Source organism: Nycticebus coucang, chromosome 10, assembly GCF_027406575.1.
Source record: "Nycticebus coucang isolate mNycCou1 chromosome 10, mNycCou1.pri, whole genome shotgun sequence".
NCBI classification, from domain to species: Eukaryota; Metazoa; Chordata; class Mammalia; order Primates; family Lorisidae; genus Nycticebus; species Nycticebus coucang.
This window is the reverse complement of record NC_069789.1, coordinates 76,039,759-76,061,952: the sequence shown is the minus strand read 5'-3', so window position 1 is coordinate 76,061,952 and position 22,194 is coordinate 76,039,759. Positions and strand designations below refer to the sequence as shown.

The following is a 22,194-nucleotide window of genomic DNA, read 5'->3' as shown; positions in this document are numbered from 1 at the left end:
ACTATTACCTTTACGATGGGTGCCAAGTAGGTGATTAAGACATCCTCTCTTTCAGGTGTGCAGTCATCTGCAGTGATTCACACCAGGTTTGCAGCACTTCTGGTGAAGTCTAAGTAGTAGTCCTTCCATGACTACCTGGAAGGCCCCAGTGGCCTGTACCACTTGTGCTCCCACATGTGGCTCGTGGCACTTGTTTCTGGATGCAGCAGCAAGGGCAGGTCTTTATGCTGTATCCATTTCTGTAGGAAGCTTTTGTGTCTCTCCATTGTAGCAGTCATCCGTGATTACTCTGTATTCTATCAATGTTAAAAGAAAGATAACTTTAACACACTTTTCAGATATCTAAGGATCTGTCATTAGCTATTCTTAGAGCCAGTGAGAATTAGGGAGACCTGGAGAGGAACGCTTTGGGAGGGTGTAAGTTTAAGTGAGTACTGCGGGTGCTCAGCACAGCTGGGTGCGTCCATTGGCACCTTTGTTTCTGTCCTCCCCCAGATCCCATGAGTGATCCCAAGATGTTTTCTTACTTTTGAATTCCCCTTTCCACTTTGAAAAATCAGTTCTTCCCACCTCCTCATTTTTACCTGGAATATAATGCTTGAGTTAATTTAAAGTAGCTAAGTACCTTTTAGCAATCTTTTGCATGAATTTCATTTTGACCGGGGTTGCTCTAACATCTAGAACTTAAAGATAAGGCAACATCTTTCTTTCAACTTGTTCATTGACTTTTTTATTTATAACCTCAACAAATATTAATTAAGAATTCTGATTGAAGTATATAAGGAAATGGGTGGAATGTAAGGAAATGATTGTAATCTTTTCTGGCAATATAGACAGGAAACTAGAATTAATCAGTTGTAATTTTTCTTCTACATAAGTCAACATTTTACTATAGGTACAATTAAACAGGACAATCTTTAATTTTTTCCATAAATATAACTTTTATAGTAACTTTTACAAGTCTTTAACTCAATTTGAGTGTAACCTCAATGACACATTCTATGTATTTCTGCTATTCTTTTGTATTAATCCTGGATTATATGTTCATATTTTAATATTTTTATCCTTAATACAGGATTATGGACAATGTCTTAGGCAATCATGTAATTTTATTTAGCATTTTTTTCTTTCTATCTTCATAGAGATTAAGGAAATTTTTTAAGTGCTTAGAATAGAGCCTGGGCACATTGGTAGCTAAATAAATAAATTCTTTTTTTTTTTAATTGTTAAATCATAGCTGTGTACATTAGTGCAATCTCCTGTACCCATTCTAAGATGCACCATAGATGTGGCCCCACCCATTACCCTCCCTCCACCAAAACCTCCCCCCTCCCTTCCCCTTCCTTGGCCCTTTCCCCATAGTCTTGTGCTATAGTTGGGTTATAGTCTTCATGTGAAAGCTATAATTTAGCTTCATAATAGGGCTGAGTACGTACATTGGATACTTTTTCTTCCATTCCTGAGATACTTTGCTAAGAAGAATATGTTCCAGCTCCATCCATGTAAACATGAAAGAGGTAAAGTCTCCATCTTTCTTTAAGGCTGCATAGTATTCCATGGTATACATGTACCACAATTTGCTAGTCCATTCATGGGTCGATAGGCCCTTGGGCTTCTTCCATGACTTAGCAATTATGAATTGGGCTGCACTAAACATTCTGGTACAAATGTCTTTGTTATATTGTGACTTTTGGTCTTCTGGGTATAAACCTAGTAAAGGGATTATAGGATCGAATGGCAGGTCTATTTTTAGGTCTCTAAGTATTCTCCAAACTTCCTTCCAGAAGGAGCGTATTAGTGGGCATTCCCACCAGCAGTGTAGAAGTGTGCCCTTTACTCCACATCCACGCCAACATCTCTGGTTTGGGATTTTGTTATGTGGGCTACTCTTACTGGGGTTAGGTGATATCTCAGACTAGTTTTGATTTGCATTTCTCTGATGATTAAGGATGATGAGCTTTTTTTCATGTGTTTGTAGATTGTGCATCGGTCTTCTTTAGAGAAGTTTCTCTTCAAAGTCCCTTGCCCAGCCTGAGATGGGGTCATGTGTTCTTTTCTTGTTAATATGTTTGAGTTCTCTGTGGATTCTGGTTATAAGACCTTTATTGGAGGTATCACCTGCAAATATTTTCTCCCATTCTGAGAGCTGTCTGCTTGCTTTTAAATTCTTAATATAAAGTTAATGTTTGCCTATTTCAAATATTCCTTTTGACTCTATTATACATTCTCAGATAGTTTTATCATTTTTTTCCCCATGAGCACATCACTTCCATTTACTCTGTTGGTCAAAAAAAAAATCCAGGGAAGCAATTCTGCTCACTGCTTTCTCAACCTTTTTTAAAGGAATTGATCTGTTTTCTTTGTTTAAGAAAATGATATGTCCAAAGGATACATGGACAGTACAATTTCCTCATCTCTACTGTATCAGGCTTTTCTACAAAGCGAATTATAAAACATCATTGTTACACATTATTAATGTACTTTCTTGGGTTGGGCAATCTTCTAATCCTTCTGTAACATACCTTATTTTTGCTCCATCTTTATTTCACCCCCAAACTCTTCCCATCTCTAGTTACTGGATTCACATAACTTTTTCTCCTGCTAATCACGGTGAACTTGCCAAGAAAATACTTTGCATACTCTCATCCTAATGTTTTGACAAAAATAACTTTGTTCAAATTTATACTAGAGATAATGGATCTCTTAAGACTGATCAAGAAGTAGAGGCATTGACTACCACATGCTTCAAATTTCTGTGGCAGGAGACATATCTTAAAAACAGCATAGTACCTAGGAGTACAAATAATATTCATAAGAAAAATTTTATTTCTCCCTGATATATTTGGAATTCAATAATGATTTCTAGTTATAAGTATCACAAGACTTTTCATTTCTCATTTAGGCACCCCTCAACCAACCATCAAGTGGTTACACAATGGTAGAGAGTTGACAGGCCAAGAGCCTGGTGTCTCTATCTTGGAAGATGGCACATTGTTGATTATTGCCTCTGTTACACCATTTGACAATGGGGAGTACATATGTGTGGCAGTCAATGAAGCTGGAACCACAGAAAGAAAATATAACCTCAAAGTGCATGGTAAATATACACAGTAAAAAATGCTAAAATCATATAACCAAATATGTAACAGTTATCCATATTTAAATAATTCTCTCAATGCAAAATTAGTATTCATGTGAATAACTATGTTAACAAACAGAAAACTGAAGATCTAATTTCATATATTTATTTGATTTACAATTTTATATAATTTTTTATTATGACTTTGTAACATTCAAAATTCAAGTGGCAGAAATAAAATACATAGTAAAGGTATCCTGACCCTGAGCTAAGGCATCTACAGGCAAGGAAAGTTATCCATTTTGCATACGTATTGTACACGTGTGTGTGTGTGTGTGTGTGTGTGTCTTAACAGATACTTTACTTGTTTATAAGGAAATAGGAACATGTACAATTGTATCTTCTTACCTATAAAATGTACAACATATAGAAGAACCTTATACCCATTACTCTGCACTTTGTCTATTTTACTAAACAATTTATCTTAGGGATTTTCAATATTCTTAACTCTATAGAATCCCACTGTATGGTTATACAATTTCTTTAACTTTTCTATACTAACAATGAGCGTTTGGGTTTTTAACAGTTATTTTCTACTATAAGTATCTCTTCTATGAAAATTTTGTACATGTGCCATTTTGCATGGGTAGAAAGGTATATACATACTTAAAAAATTTGATGAATATTGACTTCCATAGACCCTGAGCAATATTCACACTATTGGCAAAGTCAAGAGTCCCACTTAAGACTGTAGCAACTTGTATTTTGATTGATATGGGTAATAAATAGGTTCTCTCTTAAATTTATCTGAATTTCATCCTAAATTTAACACTTTTGAAATAATAACTAAAGTAAAAATTCTATAAGGATTGTGACTTATGAATACATTGGTGAAGACTTTTCATTTTATACCAAAGCACCAGCTTTTATGGCCATGAACATCTCAGAATTTGCTTTCTAAAGACTTTTATAAAGAAACTTTATAAATAATATTTGTTACAAACTGTCTAACCATGACACTCCTCCTTTTGCAGTTCCTCCAGTAATTACAAATACAGAACAAGTAACAAATGTGTCTGTGTTGGTGAATCAGCTGACCAGTCTCTTTTGTGAAGTGGAAGGAGCTCCATCTCCCACCATCACATGGTATAAAGATGATGTCCAGGTAAATGAAGACTTCCCAATATATGCAATCCCTGGCTTCCACATCTGAAATCAGTTAGGATATGAATTTCTTAATAATATTTTACTTCAATTTACAATTATGCATTTCATTAGGAGTAGAGATAACCTTGACTATTTTGTCCCTTGTAGGTGACGGAAAGCAGTGCTGTTCAGATCGTGAACAATGGGAAGACACTAAAGCTCTTTAAAGCCACTCCAGAGGATGCAGGAAGCTATTACTGCACAGCAATTAACATTGCAGGCACTTCCCAGAAGTATTTTAACATCGATGTGCTAGGTAAGAAAAGCATTTTTTTTTTTTTTTTTTTTTGCAGTTTTTGCAGTTTTTGCCTTGGGTCTGGTTTGAACCCACCATCTCCACCATATGGGGCCGGCGCCCTCCTCCTTTGAGCCACAGGCGCCGCCCAGAAAAGCATTTTTTGAGATAGAAAGTTACAATTCAGATGCATTTCTTACATAGTATAGTTCTAACTATATGTAAAATTAGGAATAAAAATAAATTGAAGGGAAAAAACACTATTTGTTTCATTGTTATTCTTTCTGTCTTTAATATTAGTTGATTTCAATTATATTGAAATTTTAGAATATTTATTATCTATAATACAGAAATGCCTTGGAATCTTACACAGTGAAGTATCAAATACCCCCAGATGGTACTATATTAGGGAAAACAGGTAACTCTTAGCAGTTTCTCCAGTTTGGCAGGCAGGATGTTTTCCGGGGAGCCCCCATGCAGGGTGACGGAGTGTAGCACATTCACGATGTTTTCCGGGGAGCCCCCCTGCAGGGTGACATGGAATGTAGCACATTCACAATGTTTTCCGGGGAGCTCCCATGGAGGGTGACATGGAGTGTGGCACATTCACGATGTTTTCTGGGGAGCCTCCAGGCAGGGTGACCCGGAGTGTAACACATTCATTATATTTTCTGGGGAGCCCCCATGCAGGGTGACTGAGTGTAGCACATTCACAATGTTTTCTGGGGAGACCCCATGCAGGGTGACGTGGAGTATAGCACATTCACACTGTGCACTTGTCTTGAAGCTCCTAGGCCGTACTTGAACTGGACCAGGTAGCAAATCCACCTTCCATTATATTCTAATTAATTCTTGTAACTAAGTCAGTCCTAATTAAGGGGAGAGAATTCCAAGAGGAAGTAGCAACTGTGATCAATAGGGATATAAAACATTTTTAATGGTAATCCTGAATCTGAGATTTTATTAGTTCATAAAATTATGCTTGTTGTTTCAAGTTCACTTTGTGATAAAACAACTTCCCCCATTTTTAATATTTTGCTCCTCACAATTGGCATGTAATTTGTAAGGCCAGTGTGGAAATGAGGTCAGAGAATTATAGTGCATTAAAATTATCATTCATACACTGCCATAACATAAAATAATTTTTCCATTAGTATTCTCAAAACCTGACATTTTCTATCCCCCAAACTACTATTATTATATTTAAGTATGGGCTGTAGAAACACATTAAGATATCTTTTTATTATTATTTTTTTCATGGCACTGTTTCTTTTGGCACTTATTTACTCCCAGGACTTTGAATTCCATCTGCGTGCTGAGGATGCTCACATTTTTATCTCTAGCTCAGACTTGTGTAAGCTGTAGGGAAAGAGGTGTAATATTCTCCATGTTTTATTGACTCGAATGTGTATTTTTGTCATCTATCAAACAGAAAGTTCCCAGAAAATGTCTATTTTGGTTTCCTTCATTGATCCCCCTTCTAGTGACCAGGACCTGCATCCATCCACTTGCTGCTTCTGTTCTTCAAACTCTTTAAATCCATTTACATCCTGTTATGTCACCTTCCTACTTCTGTGTTAAATTGTCTACTTATTTCCATTCTCCTGTGACAGTATATTTACCGTTCATTGGCTGAATTAATGCAGTAGCCCTCTAACTGCTCTCTGTATCCACTCTTGGCCATTCTTCACACAGCAGCCCTCATCAGCACCTTCACTCAGGTGGTTGTAAAACAGAAATATGATCTTACAACATTCCTCTCCTACTAAAGCCCTATAGCACAGTGGTTCTCAACCTTCCTAATGCCATGACCCTTTAATACCGTTCCTCATGTTGTGGTGCCCCCAACCATAAAATTATTTTCGCTGTGACTTCATAACTGTAATTTTGCTACTGTTATGAATCGTAATGTACATATCTGATAAGCAGGATGTATTTTCATTGTTACAAAGGGGTCGCGACCCACAGGTTGAGAACTGCTGCTCTAGTGGCTGGTCATTTGTCTGAAGATGAAGACAAATACTTCAAAATAGTGTGAAAGGGGAGGTCTAGGTCAGAAAATGCTTGATAATTCCAAGAATAAAAACTAGCACTTTATTTTTTATATCTTATATCGGTTTTACCATTAGAGTACTATAAAGGGAAGGAGGTAGTATACTTCAAGCAACACAACAGTAGAATCTGAACGTTACAAAATTGATGCTGATCACAATATTCATTATCTAAAATATACGGCAAGAGTAAATTGCATTATATGAGAGTTGCTGCTCACTTATATTCTAAACTGCTTTTTCACACGAGTTGACTATGCATCAAAACAAATCCTGTCCTATCATGATTCTTGCGAGTAATTGTCCTGCTAGCAATTTTTTTATGAATGTTTATCTATATTTAAATCTAGCATACAGGTAACAGATGTGGTATGGATATGGACTATTGTGTGATATTTTATTTTTAACATTAATACCTCGTTGAAATACTATAGAAGTCATTGCCAATCTGCGTCCTTCATCTCGTTTTTGCTAAGTCAGAGAGTTTCATGATAAAATGTCTTTGTTCAAGTTCCACCCACCATAACAGCTGCCAGCTCCCCAAATGAAGTATCAGTTGTCCTCAACCATGAAACCACCCTGGAATGCCAGGCCAAAGGCAGTCCCTTCCCTGTGATTCACTGGTTCAAAGACGGCAAGTGAGTATCTTTTCTGTATTTTTCGCAAGTGTCCAACTGCCATAAAATAGGTGTGGAAATGTGTGTGGATTTTTTTCTCTTTTTAGTTATTTTATCACACGAAGCATAAAGAAAAACAATATTAGTCAAAAATACTCTTAAGGTCTTTCATTATTATGTATTACAAGGATAAGTGTTGGGAATTTGTCTTAGAAATCTAGGGGAACTCAAATTTAATATATAGGCAGTCCCTGTGTTACATATTATTTGATTACAGCATTTAGTACGTATAAACAGGTTCCCAGGGATCCCCATAAAGATAACGTAATTAAATTAATAATTCAAGAACTCGTTTCTTCTGTGCGTGTCAACAAACCTACATGGCAGAAGCAGCTGGCTGGTGCAGCCCCTCTATGCTGGTAGCCAGTCTTCTTGTTTATTGGGTAGCTTCCACAGAGCATCAGTTTTGTTACCTTTTCCCCTTGATTTTGTGATTTATTTACCCTGATGACCACGCCTCCAAAGCAGAAGTCCACTGCAAGTCCAGGTGAGCCTGCAACAGCAAAGAGAAAGGTGATTATAGTGGAAACAAAAGTAGAAATTAAGAGTTGGGAGAAAAACCAGGTGCCATGATTCACTAGCAAGCATTAGGCTTCTGTCCCTGGAGTCCTGGAGCAATTCTAAGGGTTAAAATGAGGATAATGGACTACGTGAAAGGCATTGCTCTGATGAAAGCATCAATTATCACTACACAGTGTAGAGGATTAATTACTGAAATAGAAAGGTTATTATTGGTTGGCTAGAAGATAAAACGAAGCATAACATTCCTATTAGGCTAGCAGCGTTGATGCAACCTTAGGTGTTAACCTTTAATGTTGTTTTCTTTAAATTTCTCCTATCTCCTATCTAAACTTTTCATGAACGTTTGCTCAAATTAAAAGAAAGAGCACAGTAGTTTCTGTAGCTTATATTTCAGTACCGGGGTATTATTCTCACTATATTACCCTGTGTTGTCGTTACCACATATGAGCCCCTGTAGTATTTTTAGTAGTACCATATATACTCTGTTCCTTAGAGATCTGAGTTACATACAAATCCCACCTAAAGACATTCTCAGAAATGTATTTTGTCCATACCCTAGGGATGCCTGTACACTAAATATCCTTTGTTCAGGGGCTAACAGTGAAAAATGCAAGATCTAAATTCCGAGATAATTTTGTCTTTACAAGGAATTGACTTATTCAAAAGGAAAGTGTGTTTATGACAGCAAGATGAATACTTGAACTAGTTCTATATGTAGGTATAAAGAACCACAGAAGAACAATCAGACATTTCTCCTACTGCCAAGTCTGACGGGCTGCTGAAGGTTTCCCCTGCTTAAATGGCTCTGGTGACCCGTGTTGGTTGTGAGAATTGATTTCTCACCAGGTAGTCAGCGTTCGCGTAGTACAGTTTCTGAGAGCAGGGATTAAGGCTTAAATAGTGAAGAGGAAAGATTTGCAATGTATGAGATAAAGGATTGTTTCAGCAAATCAATAATAACCAAAGCAACATAGAAAAATTGATAGAGCGTATGAGCAGGCAATTAAAAATTATAATTATTATTAAATATAATAAATTCTGTTCTTAATTCAATATTAAATTCTGTTCTTCCACAAGTCATATTGGCAAAAAGATTAAAAGTTTGAAAATATCAAGTTTTGGCTAGGGTGTGGGAAAGTAAGATATTCTATTCTGATGGAGAGAATGTAAATTAGTTCCCTGATATCTATTAAAGCTGGAAACTGTGATACAGTAATTACCCTTTCAGCATCCAGGAGAGGAGGCAGTCACGCACATCCACAGGGAGGCTTGTAGGGTGATCTACACTGCGACACAGTGACCAGAAGGCCCCAGCCTTTTCAGCACCAGGGCCTGCTATTGTGGAAGACAATTTTTCCATGCATGGGGAGAGTGGGGGACTGGGCATTAGAGTTTCATAAGGAGTGTGCAACCTAGATCCCTAGAGTGGGGTTGGTAATACTCTGAGGATCTCATGCCGCCGCTCATCAGACAGGAGGAGGAAGGAGCTCAGGTGGTGGTGCCAGTGACGGGAAGTGTCTGTAACTACAGATGAAGCTTCACTCCCTCCCCAGCCCTCACCTTCTGCTGTGCAGCCCAGTTCCTGGTAGCGTCCAAGTCCTGGGTGGTCAGAGACCGCAGATTGTGAGAGCAGAAAAGGGAAAACTGACCAGCGCCTGACATTAGGAAAATAGATAGGTAACTCATGCGATATTGTGAAACACTGTAGGGCAGTTAAATTAGAAAGAATAAGATTAATCTCTGTGTAGCAAAAATAGCTCCATAGCTGTTGCAGAGCGCAAAGAAAGGCAGAATGATAGCATAGCATTTATTATATATATATATATATATATAGAGAGAGAGAGAGAGAGAGAGAGAGAGAGAGGAACTTTAGATTTCTTTGGGGATATATTTATGAGTAAAAATGTGTAGGAAACCATGCGAAAGAATACAATTCCAAGTGATAATGGTGAGAAGGCTAAAAAACTCACAGTAAGGGTAATAGACCAAGGAGAATTTTTCTCAATATCATTACTTTTTGGTTGAATTTTTCTGTTGCTTACATAATTAACAATCAAAAGTGTTAGCATTACTTAAATTTAAGTAGTATTATTGTCAAATATTTACTTCCTTTAAAAACTTAAAATATTAAAGTACTTTATACTTTTAGCTTTGGATTGTTTTGTACAAAGCATCCTACTAAGACATGGTAAGGGACACTACTACAGAAAATTAAATGTGTTTTCCATTTTATTGTGTAGTTTAACTAGAGGGTTAATAATATTTCAATGCATCTAATTATTCATTATGTCGCTAAGGCATTGAAACTTTTAAAAAACTAGCTGTGGATCTTCCTGAGACAATGTTAATGGATTTTAAAGGTCTGATTATTAGGATATCATAGATGTTAATAACCATTGCCTCAGATATTAAAATAAAGCTGATGCCAGTTACATAAAGTGAGCATTCCATAGTAGTCAGTAAATGTCTCTGTATGTTGTCTTCTTGACAACCCCACTTATGACCTGCTTTTGGCATAAACATCTTCAACATTTATTATTATGTAAGCATTCATATTTATTACAATACTTACTTTTTAGAGAGGTTGGCAAAATCATCGCCTTTAGTAAATAATAACTAGCCATACAATTGTGAATACTTTTCCAGATGGTATAATAATATTGGTTTAAAATAATATTGCCTGGCCTGAAGTTTCAGTACTAAAATATTAAATTCTTTTCCAGATGACAGTAGAAATTTTGGCTATGCAAACCAAAAAATTAAAAAAAGAATACTTAGAGAATAAGAATGGATGAATGGATAAAGTGAATAATGGCGTTACTAGATTTCTGCTAATATTATTAAACACTTTAAGTTGAAATGGAGAAACTTTTATTTTTTATTTTTTATTTTACTTTTTTGGGGACAGAGTCTCAAGCCATCACCCTGGGTAGAGTGCTGTGGCATCATAGCTCACAGCAACCTCTAACTCCTGGGGTCTAACAATCCTCTTGCCTCAGTTTTTCTATTTTTAGTAGAGATAGGGTCTCACTTTTGCTCAGGCTGGTCTCAAACTCATGAGCTCAGGCAATCTACTCACTTCGGCCTCCCAGAGTGCTTGGATTACAGTCGTGAGCCACCGCACCCAGCTGAAATGGAGAAACTTTTGATCTCAAAGTGATAATTACCTAACTTCCATTCATAAAGTGGTTTAATAACTTCATTCTTCTGAATAAGAGTACCAATCTTATTACTGTAATTTTTAATTCACTATTATTCATATTTTTAACCTTATACTACTTTGATTTTTGTTGTGATTAAGATGAGAAGAAACATGGATAAATGAAAATGTACCCATGGGATGAAATTTTATTATTTCTAGGCCTTTGTTTTTGGGAGATCCTAATATTGAACTTCTAGACAGAGGACAAATTCTACATCTAAAGAATGCACGAAGAAGTGACAAGGGGCGCTACCAATGCACAGTGTCTAATGCAGCTGGAAAACAAGCCAAGGATATAAAGCTGACAATCTATAGTAAGTGTGATTTCGTTTTTTTATTATTTTTAACTCTCATTATCAATTGAAAAGCAGAGTTTACTCACATGTTGACTGCTTTTTTATTCAATACTAATAATTGGGATGCTACTTGCTTCAGAGAGAAAGGAACCTGTTTTCCTGCGCTTTATGTTTCTTGACCAGGCACAGTAGCTCGCGCTCATCATCTTGGCATTTTGGGAGGCTGAGGCAGAAGGATTGCTTGAGGCCAGGAGTTGGAAACCAGCCTGGGAAACATAGTGAGGCACTGTGTCCGCAAAAATAAAAAAGGAGCTATGCATAGCGGGCACCTGTAGTCCCAACTGCTCAGGAGGCTGAGATAGGAGGACCACTTGAGCCAGGAATCTGAGGTTGTACCGAGCTAGAGTCACAGCACCATACTCTGGTCTCAGTGACAGAGTGAGACACTGTCTCCTCCCTCCAAAAAGAATGTACTTCTTCGAGTGATCTGGCAATTTTTCTTAATTTTTCTTAATCTTTCACTTAAGAGCTCAAGAATTTCCTAATTGGGCTCAGCACCCATAAGCACAGTGGTTACAGTGCCAGCCACGTTCACTGAAGTTGGTGGGTTCAAACCCAACCCCGGGCCAGCTAAACAACAATGACAACTGCAATCCAAAATAGCTGGGTGTTATGGCGGGCACCTGTAGTCCCAGCTACTTGGGAGGCTGAGGCAAGAGAATCACTTGAGCCCAAGAGTTTGAGGTTCCTGTGAGCTGTGATACCAGGGCACTCTACCAAGGGTGACATAGTGAGACTTTAAACGATAGGTGCAGTATTTTTCTTAAGCTGCTGAGTAGACTTATCTACACTGTTTTATTGTTGCCAGGATCTGTGATGACTATATATTTTTGGTGATTTAATAAGATTCTTCATTTCCATGGGACATGAGTTCTTTCATTTCAGATCCTCTTGTTCACTCTGTACGATCCCTCCACACACCCAGAAGAGAGGGCTCTATAATGATTAAATCTTTTGGAATTGTCTGTGTGAAAGCCTTTGTAATATTATGAAGTTTTGAGGAAATAACACCATTTCCTTTCTAGGAAGTTTGTCTGCACCTCTTAAGCTTACTTTATTTCATTTGTGAAAATCCTTTTATTTCTGAAATGGAAAAAAAAATCATATCGTGCTTTGGCTAACTATGAAGAATTTGAGGCTGAGAGCGTGTTTAACACTGTAATTGATTCATTCATTTCCTTATTTACACAAGGACATAAGGATTGAGCAGGTGGGCCAATTAACCTGTAGGGAAATGGTGAACATTGTGCCTAAGTAAGGAAAAACAAAGAAGCAAAATGTAAGAGGGAAAAAAAAATAAAAGAAATAGAGGGTACAATGATAAAGGGAAAAGAAGAATGTAAAAGAAGGAAGAAAATAAAAAGGCTTTTAATATAATATTTGAAGATTTTGTCATTTCACAACTAGCACTTCTGAAGCCAGAGTTTTTAACCATGAATGGGTTTTAGAGGTATGAGAGCTTCCTGAAACTGTATAACAGTCTTTGGTTGTATATATGTGCATGTGTGTGTGTGCATTTTAATGTGCAGTATATTCGTAACCTTTATCTATAACCTCCTACTTCAAACAGAAGTACAGTTCTCAGGCCAATAGGTATGAATTAAAATGAAACAACAAGTAAAGTACTTATTTATTTGAAAGATTTAAACAGTGGATAGTCTGTTGTTCTACCATAAATTGCAGATGTTCTTTGAGTAATTTTTCTCAGTTTTATAAATAAAAGCTTTTAAAATAGATCCTTTAAAGTACAAATAATATTCCTCTGTAAAACATTCATGAAGAATAAGGATTTGTTTGAACTTATCTTCTTGGTTTCATTAATGTACCACCCAACCGATGAGGATAGCCAGCTCTTTTAGGTGATTTCAGCCTAAAATTTGAAATATATTTATAGATTAACATATGACATAGTCTTAATCAAAATTTAAAGCCTGCATAAAATGCTCTTTCTTAGGATTTCAAAATTATGGTTTAAATTTGTATTAATTACTTATCTTAGCAAGACATGGCAAACCTTTTTTATGATGGTCAGGATAGTAAATATTTTAGATGGAATTCCATTTCTTTGGTAATTTTTAAACTGGAATTTTGTTTGTATTACAAGTCTTGCTAATGAGAAGAATGGAATTATTTGAGGGGCTTAACATTTCACTTAATTAGAGTTCAAAGTTAGTATTCCCTGTCACCAACATCAATTGCAAATGTTCATCTGTTAATGATGATTTGTAATGAGAAGTAACCTGTTTTATCTTTGAAAATGTCTTTTCACATAGATACCTACTGCCTAATCCTGATAACAGTTCATAAGCGTATGGTTTTAATTAAGCATATTCATTGCTTAGAAGGCATTTATAGAATTCAATTATATTATTCTCTGGATTATATTACACTGTTAGCATGTCATTGCACTGCAAGTTAATCAATTCTAGTTGCAGGTTAGGTGGAAGGTTAATTTTAAAGATAAAATATATTTTGAATGTGAAAATTTCCTTTGCATTTGTACCGAGGTCTGACAAAAACTGCATGAACTATAGTTTGAGCTTAGAAAATAAATCTACTAAAAATATATGGGAGAATTGAGATCTCACTTTTTGTTTGAACTTTAATAGCATTAAGAATATATAAAGCAGCTTGACATTACTTGTAATTAAAACAACAGAATGACTACCACAGTGTACATTTTCCATATGTGCACTGTTTTTCTCTGGTATTTTTAAGTAGAATTCATTGAGAAACATTATGAAGTGTGTAGCAAAACTCATGTCCCAAAAGCCTGCAGTATTCAATAAGAGTGTTTAAAAATGGTCCTTTTCATTCAGAAAAAATTCATTCCCAACCCTGAGCTAAAAAAGTTGCACTAAAACTGTATCTCCACTAAGGCATTGAACTGCTATGTGATAAGTCAAGTCAGGATATTTAGTTATACTTCTGACAAAAAGTTATGGAACTGATGTTATTTAACTCCATGAGAGTAAATAAAATGTACCATTAACACTACTGGTTCAATAACACATGAATATTTTACACAAAGTGCTTGCTAATGAATAATACAATGAATAAATAAACTTTAACAGCCAGCATTTTATAAGTTTGTAAACTTCCAAGCCTTTTGTTTCTTCACATGTATTTTTAGCACTAATAGTTGTAAAATACCTTAGCAGATCCCACTTCAGGTTGTAATAAATTAGTGTTTTTTCAGCTCCTCTGAAAATATTTCTGTGTGTATTTGTTACACACAGACTGTTCTTAGAGGCTAATTCTTGAGTTTTTTCATACTTGGCTTTGGCTTTTCAGATAAACAAGCACGACTAAGCAGTATCAGTAATATCCGTCCTTCAACTTGCCAAAAGCCAAGAATACCATTCTGAAAATGTTGTCTTTTTATTTTTATAAGTGACTATTGATGTTTCTCCCAGTGTTCTCAAGTTTTTAAGTAATTATTCTTACTGAAAGGCTAATTTTCTTTAACAAATTGATTTTCTGTAGATATATTTCTTTGGCTGCTGCAATCATACCTGACTTAATTAAATCACCATTGGTACATGGCTTTCCTTGTTTGTCTAAGAAATGAGTGGCTCAGAAACTTTGGTTGTAGCTTCATTTTGACTTTTAGTCTTTTTGTGAGGAAATTCTCCTCTAATGAGACAGACATTTTACAGTTGCTAATTTTTTAAACTCTTGCTTTTCTTTAAATTAATAATATTGTAATGACTTCTTAGTTTATTAGTGTTTATTCTTTTAGAAAAGCTATAGTGGGGGGCGGGGCAAGATGGCCGAATGGAGCCAGCTTTCCACAGAGACTCCCATCCAGAAGGAGAGTTAAAGGACAGAAGTTTAGCAAGTAAGCTGATAGTTTGGAGCCTGAGTCAGAAGTACCACAAGAGAGAAGGTTGAAGAGTACACACTACTCCTGCTGAGGCAAGCTGCAACCCCAAGGAAAAAAACAATAGGTACAAAATCCATCGCCAAGTGGACTAGAGTCCCCTCTCCCATGAGAACGGCTCACAGTATACTTCATACAAACAAGCAAGCAGAGTTCAGATCCTCTCCTATTTTACCCCACGGGAGAGACCCTCTAAAAACCAGAACTCCTTCCCCAGAAAGGACCCACCAGTGTGCCATGGCACTCCCCTGCCAGGCATAAAACTGTATATATTCTATACCTGCAATTCTGAACTTCTAGCACTCCCCTCCACTTTCACTCCAAGTTCTGGAGGCCTGTCCCCCATGGAGTCCAGATTCTTGGGCATTTTCTTAAGAGGTGTGTACAAGGCATGGGCTGTTGCAGGTCTGTGCTGATTCTGTGGCACGGGTGTAAAGAGAGGACTGTGGACCAAGGGAGCCATACAGGAGAGGGAGAAGTGGTGCCCCATGGCACAGAGCAGCAGCGGCAGTGGCAGGAACAATAGGGCTCACACCCCTGGGGATATTTTGGAGAGACACTCCCTGCCTCTCTTGGCAACCAGAGAAAGCCAGGCCTCTACTTTGGTGGCAGCCACTGGCAAAACAGATCTAGGATGGAAACACAGGCCCTATGAGTAAAGGGTATGCCTGAGGTAGAAACTGCCTGGCCAGGGTGCGGCAGGGACAGAGACAAGAATACACGTGTGCAGAGACAGCATACTCCCAGGGTGGGCCTGAGTCAGAAGTGCCACTTTAGTGAGCCTAAGAAGCACCCAGCCCCCAGGGGAACACAGCTGAGACAAAACCAGGCAGGGCAACAGCACCAGCCCATGGAGAAGCAGAAGCTGAGAACTATGTGCCAGCACCAGCCCAGGGAGAGGCAGGAACAGAGCTGAGTGTCAGCTCTAAGTGCACCTACCCCAACACAGAGTGCACCAGTTAGACAGAGATGTGAGCTCTGTGAGAAGTGACGCAGTGGCTGCAGCACAGGGCAGGGCTGAGTCACAGTTTCTGTGAACTCAAACAGCACCTGGCCTTCAGGGGAATATAGCCAGGACAGAAACCCAAATTCTGCTAGAATATAAGTGGCAGCAACATCAATCTGGAGCAGAGCTGGAACTGAGTGAATAACCCCAGCTTCCATTAAGCACCCGAGGTTGTCAGGCTTCAGATCCCCCTGCCAGCTGGTGGCAGAGTGCAGCAGTCTGGCCAAGGAGACATAGATCTCCTTATGATGCAGGCAAGTGCAAACCCCTGGAGCATTTGTTCATTGGAGGTAACTGGGTCACAGCCCTGCGAGGTTGCTAGTAACTGGGTGTGACAGAGTGGAAGGTGGGGAAGGAGGCATCAACCTTCCTGGACTAATTCATTTGCTGGGTGGGTCCTTCTGACTCCACGGAGCACCGGAGCGAGTCATACATGAGCTGCCAGCAGATCACTCCTATCTAGTTACTGGAGACCTTTTGAACTCTCCCACTTGAGACTGGATGCCGACTGGGACAATTGATTTGGAACTCTTGACCTGGGCCCAAGGACTATCCAAAGTGGTACCCTGGGTGTGTGGTTGTGGGAAGTTTTGATTTTCCTTTTCCAATTATTGCCCATGGGGGTGGGGGGGTGACTTAGTTGCTAGGATTTTTCCACACTGAGAGTTTAACCCAGATTAACTGATTCACTAGAATTGGACAGAGACCAGCTGAAAACAAGACAGAGCCACTTAGCCCTACCACACCAAGCATGTCCTCAGTGTCTCAGGCCATAGCACTATACAGGACCTTTGCAAAGATCTAGGGGAAAAGGTACAGACACCAGTCCCAGCTCTTGGAGAAAGGGCTGGTTAATCCCTACTCCAGGAGCCCCCAACCCAACTTCAACTATCTGCTCATCTAGCCAAACGGTATAAGATAATCATGGGGCAAGATCAGTGGGAAAAGCAGAAAGAGGGACGGAGGGAGTGGGGTGGGGCCTTGGTGTGTGTCACACTTTATGGGGGTAAGACATGATTGCAAGAGGGACTTTACCTAACAATTGCGATCAGTGTAACCTGGCTTATTGTACCCTCAATGAATCCCCAACAATAAAAAACAAAACAAAACAAACAAACAAACAAACAAAAACTCCAGCAACATAAATAATCAGTATAGATCAACTCCTCCAAGGAACAACATGGTGGACACACCAGATGATCCCATTCATAAACAAATGGCTGAAATCTCAGAAATCAAATTCAGCATTTGGATTGCAAATAAGATTAATAGAATGGAGGTAAAGTTGGAATTAGAAATTCAAGGAGTATTTCAAAAGTTGTCTCAAGCATTCAATGAATTCAAAGACAAAATCACCAAAGATTTTGATACATTGAGTCAAGAACTTACAGCCCTCTAAGATCTAAGAAATACAGTAAAATCCCTCAGTAACAGAATGGATCAGGCAGAAGAAAGAATTTCTGACATTGAAGACAAAGCTTTTGAATGCTCTCTAACACTCAAAGAGGAAGAGAAGTGGAGAGCAAAAAATAATCATTCTCTTGGAGAACTCTGGTATAATTGGACAAAACCGAATATTTACGTTATAGGAATTCCTGAAGGCAATGAGTTTGCTTCGAAAGGCCCAGATGCTCTACTCCATGAGATAATCGAGGAGAACTTCGCAGACATGCCAAGAGATTCTGAAATTCAGATAGCAGACAGTTTCAGAACCCCAGCATGACTGAACCCAAATAAGGCATCTCCCAGACACATTATAATTAACTTTGCCAAAGTTAATATGAAGGAGAAAATTCTGAAAGCAGCCAGACATAAGAAAACCATAACCTACAAGGGGAAGAATATTAGAATGACTGCAGATCTCTCTGCTAAAACCTTTCCAGCTAGAAGAGGGTGGTCATCAACTTTTAAACTTCTAAAACAAAATAACTTTCAACACAGGATCCTATATTCAGCTAAACTGAGTTTCATTTGTGATGGAGAAATTAAATACTTTAATGACATTCACATGTTGAGGAAATTTGCCATAACTAAACCAGCTCTCCCTGATATTCTCAGACCTAACCTCCATAATGACCAGCACAATCATCTACCACAAAAATAAACTCACTCAGAAACTTTTGATCAAGTTCCAACATCCACAGTGGCAAAAGGATTAAAAATATCCACTGGAATTTTGAAAAACTCGATACCCAAAATTCTACCAGGCTTTTCAATATTCTCCATTAATGTGAATGGCTTAAACTGTCCTCTAAAGAGGCACAGGTTGGCTGACAGAATACAAAAACTCAGGCCAGATTTCTGCTGCATACAAGAATCTCATCTTACCTTAAGAGATAAATATAGACTCAGAGTGAAGGGATGGTCATCTATATTTCAGGCAAATGGAAATCAGAAAAAAAGCAAGTGTTTCAATTTTATTTGCAGATAAAATAGGCTTTAAACCAAAATAGGCTTTAAACCAAGAAAAGTAAGGAAAGATAAGGATGGTCACTTCATATTTGTTAAGGGTAACACTGGACGTGATGAGATTTCAATTATTAACATTTATGCATCCAACCACAATACTCCTCAATTTATAAGACAGACTCTAACAGACATGAGCTACTTGATTTCCTCTAACACCACATAATAGTTGGAGATTTTAACAATCCTGTGGCAGTGTTGGATAGATCCTCCAATAAGAAGCTGAGCAAAGAAATTTTAGATTTAAACTTAACCATTCAACATTTGGATTTAACAGACATCTACAGAACATTTCATCCCAACAAAACTGAATACACATTCTTCTCATCAGCCCACGGAACATACTCCAAAATTGATCACATCTTAGGTCACAAGTCTAACCTTAGTAAATTTAAAAGAATAGAAATTATTCCTTGCATCTTCTTGGACCACCCTGGAATAAAAGTTGAACTCAGTAACAACAGGAATCTGCATACTCATAAAAAAACATGGAAGCTAAATAACCTTATGTTGAATGATAGCTGGGTCATAGATGAGATTAAGAAGGAAATTACCAAATTTTTGGACCAAAATGATGATGAAGACACGAATTATCAGAATCTCTGGGATACTGCAAAGGCAGTTCTAAGAGGGAAATTTATAGCACTGAAAGCCTTCCTCAAGAGAACAGAAAGAGAAGAAGTTAACAACTTAATGGGACATCTCAAGCAATTGGAAAAGGAAGAACATTCCAACCCAAACCCAGCAGAAGAAAAGAAATAATCAAAATTAGAGCAGAATTAAATGAAATTGAAAACAAAAGGATTATACAACAGATCAATAAATCAAAAAGTTGGGTTTTTGAAAAGGTCAATAAAATAGATAAACCTTCGGCTAACCTAACCAGGAAAAAAAGAGTAAAATCTCTAATTTTATCAATCAGAAGTGGCAAAGATGAAATAACAACAGACTCCTCAGAAATTCAAAAAATCCTTAATGAATATTACAAGAAACTCTATTCTCAGAAATACAAAAATTTGAAGGAAATAGAGCAATACTTGGAAGCAGGCCACCTTCCTAGACTTAGGCAGAATCAAGTGGAAATGTCTGTACAGGCCTATATCAAGTTCTGAAATAGCATCAACTGTACAAAATCTCCCTAAAAAGAAAAGCCCAGGACCAGATAGCTACACATCAGAATTCTACCAAACCTTTTTTTTTTTTTTTTAATTTTTTTATTAAATCATAACTGTATACAATGATATGATTATGGGGCATCATACACTCACTTCATAAACCATTTGACACATTTTTATCACAGTGGTTAACATAGCCTTTCCGGCGTTATCTCAGTTACTGTGCCAAAACATTTATATTCTACATTTACCAAGTTTCGCAAATACCCCTGTAATATGCACCACAGGTGTGATCCCACCGATTCCCCTCCCTCTACCCACCCCCCCCTTTCCCACTTCTCCCTATTGTTAAGTTGTAGCTGGGTTATAGCTTTCATGTGAGAGTCCCAAATTAGTTTCATAGTAGGGCTGTGTACATTGGGTATTTTTTCTTCCATTCTTGGGATACTTTACTAAGAAGAATATGTTCCAGCTCCATCCATGTAAACATGAAAGAGGTAAAGTCTCCATCTTTCTTTAAGGCTGCATAGTATTCCATGGTATACATATACCACAATTTATTAATCCATTCATGGATCGATGGGCACTTGGGCTTTTTCCATGACTTAGCTATTATGAATTGGGCTGCAATAAACATTCTGGTACAAATATCTTTGTTATGTTGTGATTTTTGGTCTTCTGGGTATATGCCCAGCAGAGGAATTACAGGATTGAATGGCAGATCTATTTTTAGATCTCTGAGTGTTCTCCATATATCTTTCCAAAAGGAATGTATTAATTTGCATTCCCACCAGCAGTGCAGAAGTGTTCCCTTTTCTCCGCATCCACGCCAACATCTCTGGTCTTGAGATTTTGTGATATAGGCTAGTCTCGTTGGAGTTAGATGATATCTCAAAGTAGTTTTGATTTGCATTTCTCTGATGATTAAAGATGATGAGCATTTTTTCATATGTCTGAAGGCCGTGCGCCTGTCTTCTTCAGAGAAGTTTCTCTTCAAATCCCTTGCCCAGCCTGCGATGGGATCCCTTGTTTTTTTCTTGCTGATGCGTTTGAGTTCTCTGTGGATTCTGGTTATTAAACCTTTGTCAGAGTTATACCCTGCAAATATCTTCTCCCATTCTGAGGGCTGTCTGCTTGCTCTGCTTACTGTGTTCTTAGCTGTGCAGAAGCTTTTTAGTTTGATCAAGTCCCAGTAGTGTATTTTTGAAGCTGCTTCAATTGCCTGGGGGGTTCTCCTCATGAAATACTCACCCAGACCAATTTCTTCAAGGGTTTTCCCTGCATTCTCCTCTAGTATTTTTATAGTTTCATGTCTTAAGTTTAAATCTTTAATCCAATGAGAGTCTATCTTAGTTAATGGTGAAAGGTGTGGGTCCAATTTCAGTCTTCTGCAGGTTGCCAGCCAGTTCACCCAGCACCATTTGTTAAATAGGGAATCTTTTCCCCACTGAATGTTTTTAATTGGCTTGTCAAAAATCAAATAGCGGTAAGTAGCTGGATTCATCTCTTGGTTCTCTATTCTATTCCAGATATCTACTTCTCTGTTTTTGTGCCAATACCATGCTGTTTTGATCACTATCGATTTGTAGTAAAGTCTGAGGTCTGATAGTGTGATTCCTCCTGTTTTGTTTTTATTTCTGAGTAATGTCCTGGCTATTCGAGGTTTTTTCTGATTCCATATAAAACAAAGTAATGTTTTTTCAAGATCTTTAAAATATGACAGTGGAGCTTTAATAGGGAGTGCGTTGAAATTATATATTGCTTTGGGTAGTATGGACATTTTGATAATGTTGATTCTTCCTAGCCATGAGCATGGTATGTTTTTCCATTTGTTAACATTTTCAGCTATTTCTTTTCTTAGAGTTTCCTAGTTCTCTTTATAGAGATCTTTCACGTCTACAGCAAACCCACAGCCAATATCATATTGAATGGAGTTAAATTGGAATCATTTCCACTCAGATCAGGAACCAGACAAGGCTGCCCATTGTCTCCATTGCTTTTCAACATTGTAATGGAAGTTTTAGCCACCGCAATTAGGGAAGAAAAGGCGATCAAGGGTATCCATATAGGGTCAGAAGAGATCAAACTCTCGCTCTTCGCAGATGATATGATTGTGTATCTGGAAAACACTAGGGACTCTACTACAAAACTCCTAGAAGTGATCAAGGAATACAGCAGCGTCTCAGGTTACAAAATCAACATTCATAAATCGGTAGCCTTTATATACACCAACAACAGTCAAATTGAAAAAGCAGTTAAGGACTCTATCCCATTCACAGTAGTGCCAAAGAAGATGAAATATTTGGGAATTTATCTACCAAACCTTTAAAGAGGAACTAGTACCTATATTACTCAACCTTTTCCAAAATATAGAAAAAGATGAAATATTACCCAAC

General features: G+C 37.7%; 1 protein-coding gene across 2 annotated transcripts in view; it reads left to right on the top strand.

Moving 5' to 3' along the window:
• Positions 1–22,194, top strand: part of HMCN1 (hemicentin 1) — a 496,417-nt gene that overhangs the window by 291,495 nt on the left and 182,728 nt on the right. For both annotated transcript variants that reach the window (XM_053606928.1, XM_053606927.1), the window contains 5 exons: positions 2,903–3,097; positions 4,114–4,244; positions 4,394–4,541; positions 7,083–7,209; positions 11,132–11,286. In XM_053606928.1, the coding sequence (XP_053462903.1) occupies positions 2,903–3,097; positions 4,114–4,244; positions 4,394–4,541; positions 7,083–7,209; positions 11,132–11,286 (756 nt within the window). The remainder of the gene's footprint in view (positions 1–2,902; positions 3,098–4,113; positions 4,245–4,393; positions 4,542–7,082; positions 7,210–11,131; positions 11,287–22,194) is intronic.